Source organism: Aricia agestis, chromosome 10, assembly GCF_905147365.1.
Source record: "Aricia agestis chromosome 10, ilAriAges1.1, whole genome shotgun sequence".
Classification (NCBI taxonomy): Eukaryota; Metazoa; Arthropoda; class Insecta; order Lepidoptera; family Lycaenidae; genus Aricia; species Aricia agestis.
The window spans coordinates 6,791,973-6,808,913 of record NC_056415.1 but is presented as its reverse complement, the minus strand read 5'-3'; the positions used below and the strand labels follow the sequence as shown (position 1 = coordinate 6,808,913).

The 16,941-nt window shown below is 37.0% G+C and overlaps 1 protein-coding gene across 1 annotated transcript in view; it reads left to right on the top strand.

Moving 5' to 3' along the window:
- The window catches only part of LOC121731059 (transcription cofactor vestigial-like protein 4), a 58,226-nt gene that overhangs the window by 36,105 nt on the left and 5,180 nt on the right, over window positions 1–16,941 (top strand). Inside the window, exons 3-4 of the mRNA XM_042120378.1 lie at window positions 2,314–2,452; window positions 12,580–12,722. Coding sequence (XP_041976312.1) covers window positions 2,314–2,452; window positions 12,580–12,722 — 282 coding nt within the window. The remainder of the gene's footprint in view (window positions 1–2,313; window positions 2,453–12,579; window positions 12,723–16,941) is intronic.

Here is a 16,941-nt window from a genome sequence, read left to right as displayed (position 1 = left end):
ATACTATTGTTGTTCCACCAGACTTAATTAAAGTAACGGCGCCAAGGTACGTCGGCTTGGTCTCAGATCTATTAGATAGTAAAAAAACGCGGCTTCTCTCATCTATACCCCTCTCTTTCTTCTCCGAGACCATTAAAATAAAACCTTCCAAGGATACTACCACCGTAATCTTGGAATAGCGCCCCACGTTCAACTTTAAACTCTGTTGTCGTGTAGCAAGATTCAATTTGCATTGTTCTATGTAATGATTTTGGAAACTGATCTGTAACATGATATTGGACTTTATGACGAGAGGCATAAGGTGTATTATTTGGTAAGGCTATAAGGTTGTATGGGCGACGGAAGGGTAAAGAGTGAGGAGGCTTCATTAATCCCCGCGCCCTGCGCTCACGCACTTTCATGAATGGACCAAACAGGTTGATGTGAAATAATATACAGGGTGCTATTTTAAGTACTAAGTAAGATTTAAAAAGCACAAAATTTAGACAACCACAATGAACGTAAATTATATTTTAAGATCCTAGGTAAAAAGAAAAGATCTAGGTTTCAGGATTGTTTTGTAAAATTATTGATCTAGGTAAAAGATCTAGGTTTCAGGATTGTTTTGTGAAATTATTACCATTTACATTAGAGATTAAAAATTAAAGTACTTATTGGTAAACTGATACAATATACAAACTTATTACTAAACAGCTATTAACAGTTAAGACAGCTAACATTTCATTTGCAAACACTTATGTAGCTACTAACCTAATTAAAGTAAAACTTTACCCACTCAGGAATTATTATGATTTTTTCAAACAAAGACTTGAATATGCACTCAAATCATTCAAGATAACATTTGGCGGACTCATCATTTTCTTTGTGTTGAGGTCGCGAGTTTCCAGGTAACGAAACAATGGTCGAACTACAACACCCTGTATGCTCGAAGGAAGCGCCGCAACGTCCGGCCGTGTAGCTTTTTTCTTTTTTGTTTTTTTTTCTCGTTCATCTCATTTATTTATTCCAATGTAATCTCTTCCAACTCATTTTTTATTCAGTCGACCTTCAGCTCTACCTGTAGCTGGTAGCCGATATTCAAATTCGCCAAAAGTTTCGTTCGACTACTGTTTGATAGTTACCGTGTATTTTAGACTACTGTAGATGATCAGTGTTTTGTGACAATTGTTTAATATTAGTTTGTGTAAAAAACAAGTTTACAAGATTGTGATTTTTGTGGTCGCCTACGAATGTGTATAACATTTTTATGGTGTTGTGATGATGGAATTACCGAATTACCTGCTCCTCCTGGCTCGGACCTCGTACAGTAATCTCCAGTACCACATGGAACCTCCCCAGTCCCCCAAATTTAACGTGCCGCTCTGGCAACCCTGGATTGCCTCCCCACAAAAAGGTATTAGGATTTTTTTGTTTTCAATTTTTGATTAATAGGTTGGTGCCCAAGTACTTTTATTTATTTTCGATATGTTATTGGTTGCATAATATGTATTTATTACTTGGTTATTCAATAAATAATCAATTATTCTTATATAAGTAAGTACTTAATATAAAATTATATATTTTCTTAAATTAGATACTAGTACCATCTAAGGTTATCTTCTCTAGACTGATTAGATAGGTTACAAACTACATGGAGTTGGTTCATTTTGTTTCTAATTTGGTAAATAATCAATAAAATATTATTATAGTTGGTATAGTAATCAAATTGTTAATAGTAATCGTATGCTATCTTTTTATCTTGACCTTGTGGAATATATTTTTACCTTTACCTTGTAAGTACCTAAGTAGTTCTTAAAAAACCTTTGACCAAACAAGCAAAAACCATTTGCCAGACTTTTATGCCACCAGGCACCAGCTATTATACTAACCCTCAAAACTATTTACACTTATCTTCGTTGTCAGTCACTAGTCACTATTTTAATTCTAGCCAAAAATCTAAGTCAAGCGTCAAAATCTAGTCTACAATAATTAAACCTTCATGTCTAACTACAACCAGCTCTAGATTTATGTAGAGACAGTGTAGGTCCATAGGCTCATGGCCTATGGACGGCAGCGTCCTATGGCGTCGTAGAGGGGGCGGCAGCGTCCTAGGAATAAGGATGGAGGCGGGGTTCGTACTTAGGGGCGGCAAAATTAAAGTGGCCTATACTCATAAAAATATAAATCCGGCCCTGAATACAACCTTCTAAAGTCGTCATTCTTAGTAATCAATCACAAATATTACTTAAGAGAAACAATGGATTATTGTTCTATAGACATAGAAAGCTCAACCTTCTATTCGTTAAATCTAACCAGAACTTCCTTCTCTTCCAGAAACTCCAAGCACAGCATCAAGCGGGGAGTCTGAGGGTGACAGAACCTTGTCTCCGGAGGCGCCGCTGACGCAGCCCAAGGAGCTGACGGGGAAATGGAGGCGGGAGAGACGGACCAGGCTGCCGGAGTACAGGCCACGGTAATTTTCTATGTGTTCTTCAATAGCAATATTTGATACGTGGGAGCGCCATGCTTCAGCACGAATGGGCCGGCTCGACCGGAGAAATACCACGTTGACACAGAAAACCGGCGTGAAACAGCGCTAGCGCTGTGTGTCGCCGAGTGAGTGAGTTTACCGGAGGATGGTTTATTTATGATTTACGGAGGACACGACGCCTGCAGGCTGCAACTGCGTTGTGCCCAAGTTCGTTTACCGCGCGGGAACCGTGCATTTTTTCGGGTTAAAAAGTTTTCTATGTCCTTTCTCGGGATAATTATCGCTATATAAAATTTGGGCGTGAAGAGGTATCAGAAATGCAGACAGACACACATTCACATTTTTTTTTATGAAATAAGGGGGGCAAACGAACAAACGGGTCACCTGATGGAAAGCAACTTCCGTCGCCCATGGACACTCGCAGCATCAGAAGAGCTGCATGTGCGTTGCCGGCCTTTTAAGAGGGAATAGGGTAGTAGGGGAGGGTAGGGAAGGGAAGGGAATAGGGTAGGGGATTGGACCTCCGGTAAACTCACTCACTCGGCGAAACACAGCGCAAGCGCTGTTTCACGCCGGTTTTCTGTGAGAACGTGGTATTTATCCGGTCGAGCCGGCCCATTCGTGCCGAAGCATGGCTCTCCCACGTATAAATTTTAGTATGGATAAGTAGTTAAAATTATCAAATAGTAAATTGATAGAAATTATTATCAGTTATCACTGCGTGCTGTTACACCCTTAAGTTGTTAGGTGTTTAGCTGACTAGACCTTAAGTCTTGTCAGCACTATCATTCTAGTATATTAGGTCCCCAGCGGTTAGACCTCCAGTCTTCAATTCGCCGTCTCACTAGAGGAACCTCTCCTCTCCTCATCTATTACTATATCTTTTGTGAAGTCTCCTCGTTTGTATTCTAATATTCTATAATTTCTAAGTCTTTGTGAATTTTAATAAAGTGTGTTAGTAAAAAACCTTTTTTTAAAACTCTTAATACAAGGCCCCGTATAACATTGGTGGCAGCGGTGGGATGATTAAGTGCATCCCCGGTACCGTCTCCGAAAATTCGTGAAAATACGTGAAAATCCGCAAAAATCCGTGAAAATCCGGAAAATAAGCGAAAACACACGACCACTTCGTGATAAACCTAGTGAATTCCTGTAAAATCAGTGGAAAAGTGAGTGAATATTCTATGAAAAATTAAAAGCATATAAGTGTAGTTAAAAAAAAAAAAATCTGTGTGAGAAATCACACCACGCCGCTGCAGCTGTGAGCCGTTTCGCTGAGTCTACGTCTGGCCAGTCATGCTTCTTATCGCCGTGCACATAATCGCCTGCTCTATGAGATTGTAAGTCTTTAGTCACTGTTTCTCAATCTGTTATTCAAATTCTGTTACATTTTATTTTATTTTAAGACATATAAGTTAAATTAAACTAGTCCTTCTCGTCTATGGCACCCGAAACAAGTAAATCAACTGAGCCTGCTAAAGCTCCAAAACTTATAATGCCGGCTGTAGAGTTAAATATCCTAATTAAATTCATTGGCAAATTCGACGGGAGTAGAGATAAATTAAACCCGTTCTTAAGTAACTGCAACAACGCATTAGGATTAGCTAATGAAGAGCAAAAGAAAATAATATTCAAATACATACTTAGTAGATTAGAAGGTCGCGCAGAGGCCGCTGCAAATATTAAAGAATTCAGTGAATGGAGTCAGTTAGAGGAATTTTTGAAAACGCAGTTTGGGGAGAAAAAACATTACACACACCTCCTCACCGAACTGCAAAATTGCAAGCAAGGTAGTAACGAATCGGTCAACCAGTTTTCCCTCAGAGTTGAGAGTTGTCTGAGTAAACTATTGACAGAAATAAATATTTCGATACCGACCAAAAAGAAAGCCGAGCTAGCCGGCCGAGTCGCTGCAATGGAAGACTTAGCGCTACATACTTTTATAACGGGACTAAATCCAAACATATCAACAGTAGTTAGATGCCGCGAGCCAGAGAACCTTAACGAAGCCATAAACATAGCAATATCCGAGGAAAAAATTTATTATGCCACAAAGAAATCAAACCCGAGTCCAAATTTTACTAGCAATTATCGCAATCATGTCCCTAATAACAATAGAAACTTTCAGCCAAGAAATTCATTTAATAATAATAATTTTAGAAAAGATCAATATGTGCCCCGTCAAGACTCAAATAATTCTCCCAATCTTGTGTGTAGGTATTGTAAACATCCAGGGCACACTATCGAAAATTGTCGCAAACGGCAATTCAATAACAGCAGAAATAATCACTATAATAATCCGGGGCCATCCAGACCTAACCCAGTTCACTTCACACAAGACCTTGCCAATTCTCACACGTTTGATAACAATACCACTTATAATAATGATAACTCTTATGACGAAGTAGACAATGTAAAAAACTAAAGAGGGTCTCATCTAGGTGTCGTATGAGACACGGTAATACTGAAACCGACACCACTAAAGTAAGCTAAGTCCACCGTATCATTTACAAACTCTTTAAAGAATAAAGGAAAATTCACTGAATCTTATTCAATTCCTAAGTCCACTGAATCTTTTAACGCTACCAAATCCACTGAATCAAATATTACTAAATCTTTAAATAATATCACTACTAAATCCTCTGTATCACTAAAAAACACTGAATCCTCTGAATCCAATTCTCCAAAATCCACTGTGCCTACTAAAACTGCTAACTCTACTAATTCCATGCTCGTACAATCCTCACATACTAAATTGAAAGAAATTCTACTACCTACTAAACCTGAAAGTACTAAATCCGTAATTAATAATACTGAAAATCCTTTAGAAATTTATGAGATAAATACTAATATCACAAACAAAACACTGCCGCACGTATTACTTTATACTCAAACCTCTGACATTCCTCTAGCCCTCCTTGTGGACTCTGGTTCTGCCATTAGCTTACTAAAGAAAAACTCTATAATGAAACCGCAAAAACTTATACCAGAACAAATAAAAATAAAAGGTATTGATCCAGGAAAAGAAGTCACACATACACTCGGTCATTTTAATCTAAAACTATACGTATCTGATAATTTCAATCAATGTATCTCTAGTAAATTTCATGTTGTAGAAAATATTGACTTACCTTATGACGGCATTATTGGCAGTGACCTTATGAATTTATTCCGCTGTAATATTGATTATAACCGCGATATACTAAAAATAAAAAATCATGAAATTAAATTAAATTTTTATGAACCAACTTACCTCATCCCAGCTCGTACTGAGACAGTTATTGAATGTTCCGTCGTCAACCCCGAATTAAAAGAGGGTCTTATACTAGATCAAAAAATATCTAAAGATTTATTAATTGCTAATTGTCTAGTCACTGTAAAACCTAACAAAAGGATTAACTTATCCGTCGTGAATACTTCCGAATCTCCAGTACACATTAGATCAAATTTAAACTTAGTTCTTTTACCTTACATTTCCGATGACGTAAACAATGCTGACTCTCCTATATCTGTTAATTCCATTCACACTGCATCATATACAAATAGTTTTCAACGCACTCGAGAAGTGTTGAAACAATTACGAGTCTCCCATCTCAATAAAGAAGAAACAAATGCCCTATACAAACTCTGTTCCGATTATTCTGACATCTTTCACCTTCCCGGGGAACAACTCACATTTACAAACGCAGTTCGACACGAAATTAAAACCGTTTCTGATGCTCCAATTCACACTAAAACTTACCGTTTTCCAGAAATACATAAAGAAGAAGTAAATAAACAAATAAATGAAATGCTGCAACAAGGAATTATAGAACCATCATCATCTCCATGGTCGGCACCCATTTGGGTTGTCCCGAAAAAATTAGACGCATCCGGTAATCGTAAATGGCGAGTTGTCATCGACTATAGGAAATTAAATGACGTCACTATTGGTGACTCCTACCCCATACCAAATATAACAGAAATACTAGACCAATTAGGCAAAAGCCAGTATTTTAGCACCCTAGATCTTGCTTCCGGGTTCCACCAAATCGAAGTCTCCCCTGAAGATTCACCCAAAACTGCCTTCTCCGTTCCTCAGGGACATTATCAATTTAAACGCATGCCATTTGGGCTTAAAAATGCACCCTCAACGTTTCAACGTCTCATGAACACCACACTCTCAGGACTCCAAGGCCTACGCTGTTTCGTATATTTAGACGATATCGTAACGTATTCATTTGACCTTATTTCACAAATTCAGAATTTAACCGCAATATTTGATAGACTTCGAAAATATAACCTAAAATTGCAGCCGGACAAATGCGAGTTTCTCCGACGAGAGGTCGCATATCTCGGACACATAATTACTGAAAACGGCGTCAAACCTAACCCAGACAAAATCGAAGCGGTGACACAATTTCCGACACCTAAAACTCCTAAAGATGTAAAATCCTTTCTTGGCCTCGTCTCCTACTACCGCAGATTTATACCTGACTTTTCGATGACGGCAAAACCACTGACTTCTTTACTAAAAAAAGATGTAATATTCAAATGGGAAAATCAACAACAACTTGCATTTGATACCTTAAAACATAAACTTACCTCTGCTCCTGTTCTCTCCTACCCCGACTTTAATCTTCCTTTTATCCTCACCTGTGATGCCTCTGAGCACGCCATCGGTGCCGTACTATCTCAGGGTCAAGTAGGTAAAGACCGTCCTATAGCATTTGCCTCACGCACATTAAATAAAAGCGAAAGCCATTACACTGTAACTGAAAAGGAATTACTGGCAATAATATTCGGTTGTAAAATATTCCGCCCATACATTTATGGCCGAAAATTCACTATAGTCACAGATCACCAACCCCTAAAATGGCTCTTCAATCATTCAAATCATAACAGTAAACTTCAAAGGTGGCGCTTACAGCTTGAGGAATACGAATATGAAATAGTTTATCGTAAAGGCAGACTAAATTCAGCAGCTGACGCCTTATCGCGCTATCCTGTCAACCCTATCTTCCCAGATGATGATGATGCACAATTATTTCCCGAATTAATACCTCTGAATCCCGTTCAAGATCCTCTAGACTCTGTCCCATCTCCAAATAACATATTAGAAGAAATAGGCGCTCCACCGAATCCTGAACATAAAATTCCTGAACATAACAATAATGAAAACAACATAGTCCCTGAAAATTCTAATCCATTACCTGAAAATGAAACTTCACTAATACCTAATCCATCATTTGACGACGTCCTATCCCCTTACCTTCCGTATGCCGGCATCGATCCTGAAAATAATATTCCATTGCCCAATGATAACCTTTCAGACGTTGGTTCCTGTGGTTCTAATCAACAAGCCCCTGACCTAGCATCTGAATTAGATTTAGATGAATTATTACGTCCACCTAACAGAAATCCCTCACCCATAGTTTCAGAAGAACAACAGTCTCCACCCACCAGTATAAATTCTAACGAAAAATATTCACAGTTTCTTAAAACTATTGCAGATAAAAATAAATCTTTTAATACTAATATTATTGAACACAATGAATCTCTACTTAAAACTTCCTGTTCACACATTATTATACCAACTTCTATTGATCTAGATGAATCTAACCCCTATATAAATGATATCCTATCATATTCTACAAATAAAGAAGAAATATTACAAAGCGAAAAAGAATTACACTCATTTAAAAATTTAGAAATTAATAATAAAACTTACTACTTACTCTTTACCAAAGTACACCACTTCGAAGAAAGCTCCTACCGCGATATTTTTCAATCCCTGGAAAAAATAAAAAACATATTAGTAAATTCATCTATTATTACAGAAATTGCCATATCAGATTTCAAAAATCCCTTTGATAAACATACGTTTAACAAAATATATAATATGATCACATACCTGTTTCACGATTCCAGTATAGCTGTCCATATTTATCATAATAATATAATGTACCCGTCACTCAGCGAAATTAAAACCATTTTACGAGAAAATCACGACTTACCCGTCGCCGGACACCTTGGCTCCGTCAGAATGCTGAGTAGAATCAAAGAAAAATATTATTGGAAGGGCATGCGCTCAGACATCGAAACATACGTTAAAAATTGCAAACAATGCCAAGAAAATAAAGCATTAAGACAAGTTAATCGAGCTCCTATGCAAATCACTACTACATCCACTGCTCCATTTCAGCGTATAGCTATTGATATCGTAGGACCCCTGCCAGAAGCAGGCACAGCCAAACTTAAGTATATTATGACCTTCCAGGACGACCTAACGAAGTTCTCAACAGCTTACCCTATTAGATCAATTACAGCAGAAGAAACAAGTGATTGCTTAGTCCATTTCATTTCCTTGTTTGGCATCCCCAAAACCATTCTTTCCGATCAGGGTACCAATTTTACTGCAGAACAGTTTAAGAAAACCTGTAACTTCCTAAAAATCAAACAGATTTGGTCAACCCCATATCATCCTCAGACTCAGGGCGCACTAGAGCGCAGCCATTCTACATTAAAAGAATACTTAAAATCATTCACGAATGAAAACCAGGATAACTGGCCTCGCTATGTTTACACTGCCATGCTCACTTACAATACTAATATACATTGCACTACCAAATTCTCACCCTACGAACTCCTATTTGGACATAAACCTTACCTTCCTGACTCCATTTATAATACCCCACAGGACGTCACCTATCCCGAATACCTGAAAATGCTCCAACATAGATTCAAACTCTCCCGCGATAAAGCGATTCAAAATATAGTCGCATCTAAACATAATTCCAAAACGTACTATGATAATCGCACTCGACCAATTCAGTACAAAATAGGCGACTATGTTTATCTAAAAAACCATCTTCGACTCAGAAAAGCCTTGTCACCCCAGTGGAAGGGACCATATAAAATTGTTAAAATACATGGATATAACACATTATCTCTGCTAATAAATCGTAGACACGTGAAACATCATTTCGACGAAGTTAAACCCGCAACTATTCCTGCAACATAAATATTAATCAAATATAGCAATCTTAAAATAAATTAAATTCTAAATTAACTAATTAGTTCTATACTAAGTAATGTACATAAGATTAAGTAAATAAATATTTATTTTCCAGCGTTACCGCAATAGCGCAACAGGAATATGTCCAAGCTATTACTTCGAGCCCTGGAATTTATTTTGATTATTTAGGACAACTCAAAATGAGAAGAACTTACCTCGATACCATGATACCAGTAGATACATCCTATATCGGGCCGCACATCGAAAATATAAACTCTGTTTTAGGAACTGCTAGATACCTATGTAAACAATCAGAAGCGTTAAATAACATTGAATGTCATAGCATGCTAGAACCCATAACTGCACGGTATTACGATGTTGTCAAAGAATTTGATTCAATATCACATCTTATGTCTAAGACCAGCAAACGTTCGGCTTGGTTTGGCGGCATTGGTACCGCCTTCAAACATATTTTCGGATCCTTAGACGAGGACGACGGAATTAGATATGATCAGGCGATTGAAATTGTAAAAGACAATCAAGCTAAACTAGCTTCATTAATAAAACAAAACCTTTTAGTAACTAAATTTACATTAAATTCATATAATAAAACTTTTCATGAAATGAAAATAAATGAAGCTCGTTTGAATGACGCAGTCGACAATCTCTCGGTAAATATTCATAATTTAAGTAGTGTTTCGAATAATTTAGTTTTCATGACAAATATTAATTCTATTCTCAACAGTTTGGAAGCCACTCTCTTAACATTGTCGTTTCGTTTAGAAGACTTATCTAATGCTATTGCATTCAGTAGTCAAAACATCTTACATCCGTCAGTCATAACACCGAGTCAGCTATACCGAGAGCTCGCCGAGAGCCATATTCACTTGAACAATGATGTCGAATTCCCTGTTAATTTAGAGTTAGATTCTATGTATCGCCTTATGAAAATTTCGAAAGTATCCTGTTATTATATAAATAGGAAAATTATATTTGTGTTAAGAATTCCTTTAGTCGCTCCCAGCGAGTTTAACCTGTATCATAGTATAGCTTTTCCGATACCCTATCACCCGGAAAATCCGGACACTTATATAACTATTATACCTAGCACTAAGTATATCGCAGTGACTAAAGATAAACAAAAATTTTGTAACATAAATGATTTAGGCGAGTGTGCCACCGTCGACTCTCGGACTATTATATGTGACGCAACGAACTTATATACCGTTAACGAATTCCCGACCTGCGAGAGTGAACTCTTATTGAAGGTTACGAGAAAACCTCCCGCTCAATGCGAAACTAAATTTATACATGGACATTTACAAATATGGAAAACACTAAGTAACAATCAATGGATTTTTATTCATTCTGTTCCGACACAATTATCAATAGACTGTCTGAACCAACCCGAAAGTGTTGTTACCCTATTGGGAACTGGACTCATATCGCTTCCCGGCAACTGTGTTGCATTTAGTTCTAGTATTAGGTTAATACCTAATAAAAATAATGTAATTAATATTACTGTAAATCCGATGTCATCCGATTTTAATTTAATCAACGACTCTTGCTGTAACTTAAACAAAGTTACACAATTACTATCGTCAAATAATGTGCCCCCTATATCCTTAATTAATACCGACTTGGATAACTTAAATTTAAATGAACAAATTTCAAATTCTATACTAAATCAAGCCGATAAAATATTAGAACAACCGCACATCATAAAATATGGGACACATTATTCTGGCACAACCTTATTATTGTGTATTTTAGTTTGTAGTTTTATATTTTATAAGATCTTTACATATTTTAATTTTTACAAATTCTTTAAGTGTAACAAAAAGGCTGAAGGTCCGGAACAACCCGTTGCGTTGGAGTTGAATGAGGGTTTGGCAATATCCCCACCTAGGTTAAGAATTAGTTAGTAAAGTTGTTTTTATCCCCAACTTTACACTCAACCGGGGGGTTGTTACACCCTTAAGTTGTTAGGTGTTTAGCTGACTAGACCTTAAGTCTTGTCAGCACTATCATTCTAGTATATTAGGTCCCCAGCGGTTAGACCTCCAGTCTTCAATTCGCCGTCTCACTAGAGGAACCTCTCCTCTCCTCATCTATTACTATATCTTTTGTGAAGTCTCCTCGTTTGTATTCTAATATTCTATAATTTCTAAGTCTTTGTGAATTTTAATAAAGTGTGTTAGTAAAAAACCTTTTTTTAAAACTCTTAATACAAGGCCCCGTATAACAGTGCGCTATAAGAAAGGATGGATGGATGCAAAAGCAAACTGTTGAGTGTTGGCTGGAAAGCCTGCGCCTAGCACGAATAAGTCTAGTATTAGGTGCGAGATGTTTAATAAAATTACTTAATTAACTATGATTTGATTAAATTTTAGATTTAAGCTCTATTAATTGTCTGTTAAACTCTTCCATTATTAATTCCTGTTAAGTAATCATTAATTAGTATCTGAGTGTCAAGTGTAATAAGTGATTGTACAAACGAGGCACTTCAAACGTACTAAGTATGTGACCATTCCAACATTCCATGATCGTGTGCTCAAACGCAGCCACTCTGGTCGTAGTTCGCGTAGTTACATACATCAAGCTCTTTTAGCATGACTCTTAAGTCTTAACTGCTCTAATAACTAAGGATATAATTTATAGCGATAAGGCCGCGTTTGCCCACATTTATTAAATGTTTTTCTTAACTTTAGTTTTAGTAACATGATTGTATGTATTTAATTTAATGTGAGCAACAAAGACATAGATCAAGATAGATACCGCATGTCGCTCCATTTCTATGAAAACGAGCGGGCCACTTTTTTATAGCTACTGTGACGTACCGATGATAAGAAAAGTCCCCATTATATAGGCCAACGTTTCTACTTGAATTTCTACTGCTCAATACGGCACTTGTAGGCATTTAGGCATTTTTAAAATTCCGATTCCGATAGCAGACTAAAGAAGAGACTTTCGAAAGACGAGCATGATTGCTCGTCGTTTGGGAGCGCAATATGGCACGCGAAGTACATACACATGCGGTATCTATCATGATCTATATCTGTGGTGAGCAATAAAGTGTCTAAATTCTAACCAATAAACTTCTCAATTCCAGCGAGAGCGGCAAGATGGCGCTGCGGTCAGCGTCGTTCAACGAGCGGCGCGTCGCGCCGGCGGTGACGCGCGCGCCGCACTCCGACGGCGAACTGTCAGACGGGGTGGACGAGACGCCAGCTAACTTGACTACTAATGGCAAAGGTACATTATTTGATTATAAAGCTCCAAATATAATTCTGTGCTGGGTATGATAGGCAAAGACTACCGTTCTATTCTGCGTCGCCCTGACTGTATTTGCCTGGCCTTAGCGTGTTTACACACGGCGCCGCAGCGGCATCGCTTTTCACCGCCGCTGTGCTGCTGCGCCGCCGCGCTAAAGAATCGCCGCCGCCGCGGCGGCGCCGTGTGTACGGGTAAATAGAAACACAAGGATGAGTAATGGAGCGACACTCGCGGCGCAGCGGAACCATACTGATATGTTGATAATTTTTCACCAATGTCATTCCGCTTCCGACAGCGCTCGAGAGTGGACGTGCGCTTGTCGTAGCTGCTAAAGTCAGTGAATCTCAAAATGTTTACGTGTGACGCTTGCGGTGGATACTTCACGGATGGTGCAACCTGTAGCATTTGTAAAGTACATCTGGACTTTCCATGTGCGGGCATCACGGAGGCGGGTTATCGACGCTTGGGTGAAAGAAAAAGTACTTGGAAGTGTCCTAAGTGTAAAGTAAGTCCCTGTGCATCCCCGACTCCACCGTCTCTAGGTCAAAGCCAGCTCGACAAGATCCAAGAGCAGCTAAATATAATTATGACAAAATTGGCACCCCTCTCATCAATGCTAGAGGATATAAAGTCTATTAAGTCCGATATCACGCACTTAAAAGATTCTCTGGAAATTGCTCATGAGCGCGTAGAAAAAATCTCCAAAGAAGTAAAATGCGTCGAAAAAAGAGTTACAGATGTTGAGAAAATATCGTCAAACGTACCTGTTCTTCAAAAAGAAATTTCGCGACTAAACCAGGAACTCGAAAAAAGAGATCAGTGGCAGCGAGCAAATAATGTGGAGATCATGGGAGTACCTCAAACCAACAATGAAAACCTATTTACATTGGCACTTAAGATCAGTTCTCTGGCAGACATGGACATCAAGAAGGAAGACATTAACTATATCGCACGCATACCGACCAGGAACCCTAACGCAGCTAAACCTATTGTAATATCTTTTAACAATCGTTTTATTAAGGAGGAGTTCTTGGCTTCAGCACGTAAGTGTGATTTAAATACTTCAATGATTGGTTACTCGACATCTTCCAAATTTTACATCAATGATCACCTTACTCAATATAATAAAACACTGCTTGCCAAAGCTAAGAAACGTGCTAAAGAAACTGGTTTTAAATATGTCTGGGTTAAGCATGGTAAAATATTAGCTAGAAGATCTGATACTTCTCCAAAATTTTTTATAAAAACAGAGGAAGATCTCCTAAAGTTAACATAAATAATATATTTAACTGTAATACAAGTTTTAACTCTATTTACTGTACTAATTTTATGTATTATAATATCTTAATTGTATCGGAATCAAATATAAATTACAACGTAAATTTGGAAATTTTAAACAAAAGTTTGAGAACCACAGTTTTGAAACCAGTTCGAAAACGAAACTTAGTATTATTCAAGTATATCCTATTGCCACCCTTATCGTATTTGCTCCGCATGAAATTGACACTTGTGTGTATATGCGACGCAGCAATAGTAAGGTTAAAATTTGTTCAATTGCGCTTCTCACACAGGTCTAATTTGCTTGTATTATCAACCACCTACCCACACATATCTTTTAGTGATATTTTTTGTCAAACGCCATGTACAGTATATTATAACATTAACATATATTTAAAAATCGAATTAAACAAGACGTCCTATGAAAATAATATACACAATTATAGTAGACTGTATATTATTTCTTCTGAGATTTTATCACTAATATTCTGTTTACAACCCGCAGCATTAAAATTTACTAAGGTGCAACTTTTTAATTTTATTCAAAATTTAACTGATTTATATTTAAATTATTATCTTCTTAAGATTATTTATTGTCATTTTATGCAACTCAATTTTAAATACGGCTCCTATTGTTTATTAATATCTTATAATTTTTATGGCGGCAATGAAAGCTTATCGGTGGTCGTAAAATTAACAATGCATTCGATAATTACATTTCTATTGTATTTAACTAAGAACTATTTAATCATGATACGAATTATGTTAGTATTTAAAACTTTTTATACACAACATTTTTTTAAAGTTATTATATTTTTCTTACAGAGTTTTAATAATTATATAGGTTATTTTACAACATTTTGTCTATTTTACACTTTTGATTTATTTATAAAATATTGTTATCATTATTCTATATACAAATTACTTAAACTAAAGATCTTTACACGAATAACAATGCACTTTATAGTATGCATCTTTGCACAAGAATACTCTTATACTTACCTAAGTGATAATTTAAGTTTACTACTAATCATTTTAAAAGATGGCTTGTGATCTAAATCTTAATATTTTTTACCAAAATGTGCGTGGTCTTCGCACAAAATGTCTAGAACTTTTTAACAGCATTTTGTCCGAAGATTATGATGTGATACTTTTAACCGAAACATGGCTCCAAAGCGACATACTAAACACTGAGTTGTGCGACGATCGGTACGACGTGTATCGATGCGACCGCGATCTACACTCGACTGGCAAGCGCAGCGGCGGTGGCGTTATGGTATGTATACGTCGTGAACTGGATGCTCGGCTTGATATCGACTGGGTATGTGAATCAATCGAATCATTGTGCCTGACCGTGTCCTCAAGCAAATTGCGTTCCAATGTTGATTTGCACATTATACTAGTATATATTCCGCCTAATGATTCTATTATAACTCAGTGCGTCCCTAGAATTATAAGCGCACTAAAACTTCTTCACGAACGTAAGCCATTAGATAATTATCTGCTGACAGGGGACTTTAACTTATCTTGCTTAGACTGGTCCAATAATGTGGGTTCAGTTAGACACATTGGCAGAGTCGAAACTCAAGAAGTAGCTCATCATTTTGTAAGTGATCTTTTATTTCTAGGGCTAAGCCAATATAACAATATTGTAAACGTCAGTGGTAATGTCATAGATTTGTGTTTCAGTACTCTTCCCCTAACTGTTCACGAGACTTATCCATTAACTAAGGTAGATAATTTTCATCCCCCACTTAATATAAATATAATGGACCTTTGTATTAAGCCCTTTAAGGAGAAATTTCAGCCACGGTATAACTTTCTTAAGGGCGATTATTCATTGATAAATGAACATTTAAAAAATATTGACTGGCCGACGGTGCTGAAAGCCGATGATATAGATGCCGCTGTTCACAACTTCAACTCAAAATTATACGAGTGTTTTGAGAAGTTCCTACCTATATATAATAAAAAAAATACTAATTATCCAATCTGGTACAGTCGAGCTTTAATTAAAATTATTAAGGAAAAATCTGTTGCTCATAGGCGTTGGAAAAAATATAAAAATACGTGTGATTATGATGAATTTAAGCTTCTTAGGACCCGGCAACACAGGATTCAAAAAGAATGTTTTGCTAGCTTTACTAGCAATGTAGAACATAAAATAAAATTTGCGCCTAAGTATTTTTGGACCTATGTTAAATCAAAAAAAGGCGGATCTATGTACCCTCATAAATTTTCATTTAATGGCGAGGTAATTGATGATGGGACTTCAATTTGTTCTGCTTTTAACAATTTTTTTGAAAGTGTCTTTGTAAGGCCCACCAATAGTGATGAACAAAATGATATACCTTCGTCAAATAGCCTTTCACTTAACAATGAGAGCCTATCCTCTATACACATCACCGAAAATTACGTCCTTAAAATGCTTCGATCTCTTGACATCAATAAGGGACCAGGCTGCGACGCCATCCCGCCTATATTCTTACGTTCATGCGCAGATAGCTTAGCATCACCTATTGCTTTGCTTTTTCAACGTTCTTTGAAGGATTGTGTGTTTCCGTTAATCTGGAAAAAAGCCCACATTATACCTGTATTTAAAAAAGGATCAAAAACTGAGATTACTAACTACCGGCCAATTTCCATTTTAAATACATTGGCTAAAATGATGGAAAAAGTAGTTTTTGAAAACATATATCCTACTATTATCAAAGGTATACCTGATACCCAACACGGTTTTCTTCGTGGCCGTTCTACTATATCTAACTTGGCAATCCATACAAACTATGTCTTAGAACAAATGGAAAGTGATGGTCAAGTGGATGTAGTCTATACGGATTTCGAAAAAGCCTTTGACCGAGTGGACCATACTATACTTTTACAGAAATTGTTTCAGTTGGGTATACACGGAGACCTTTTG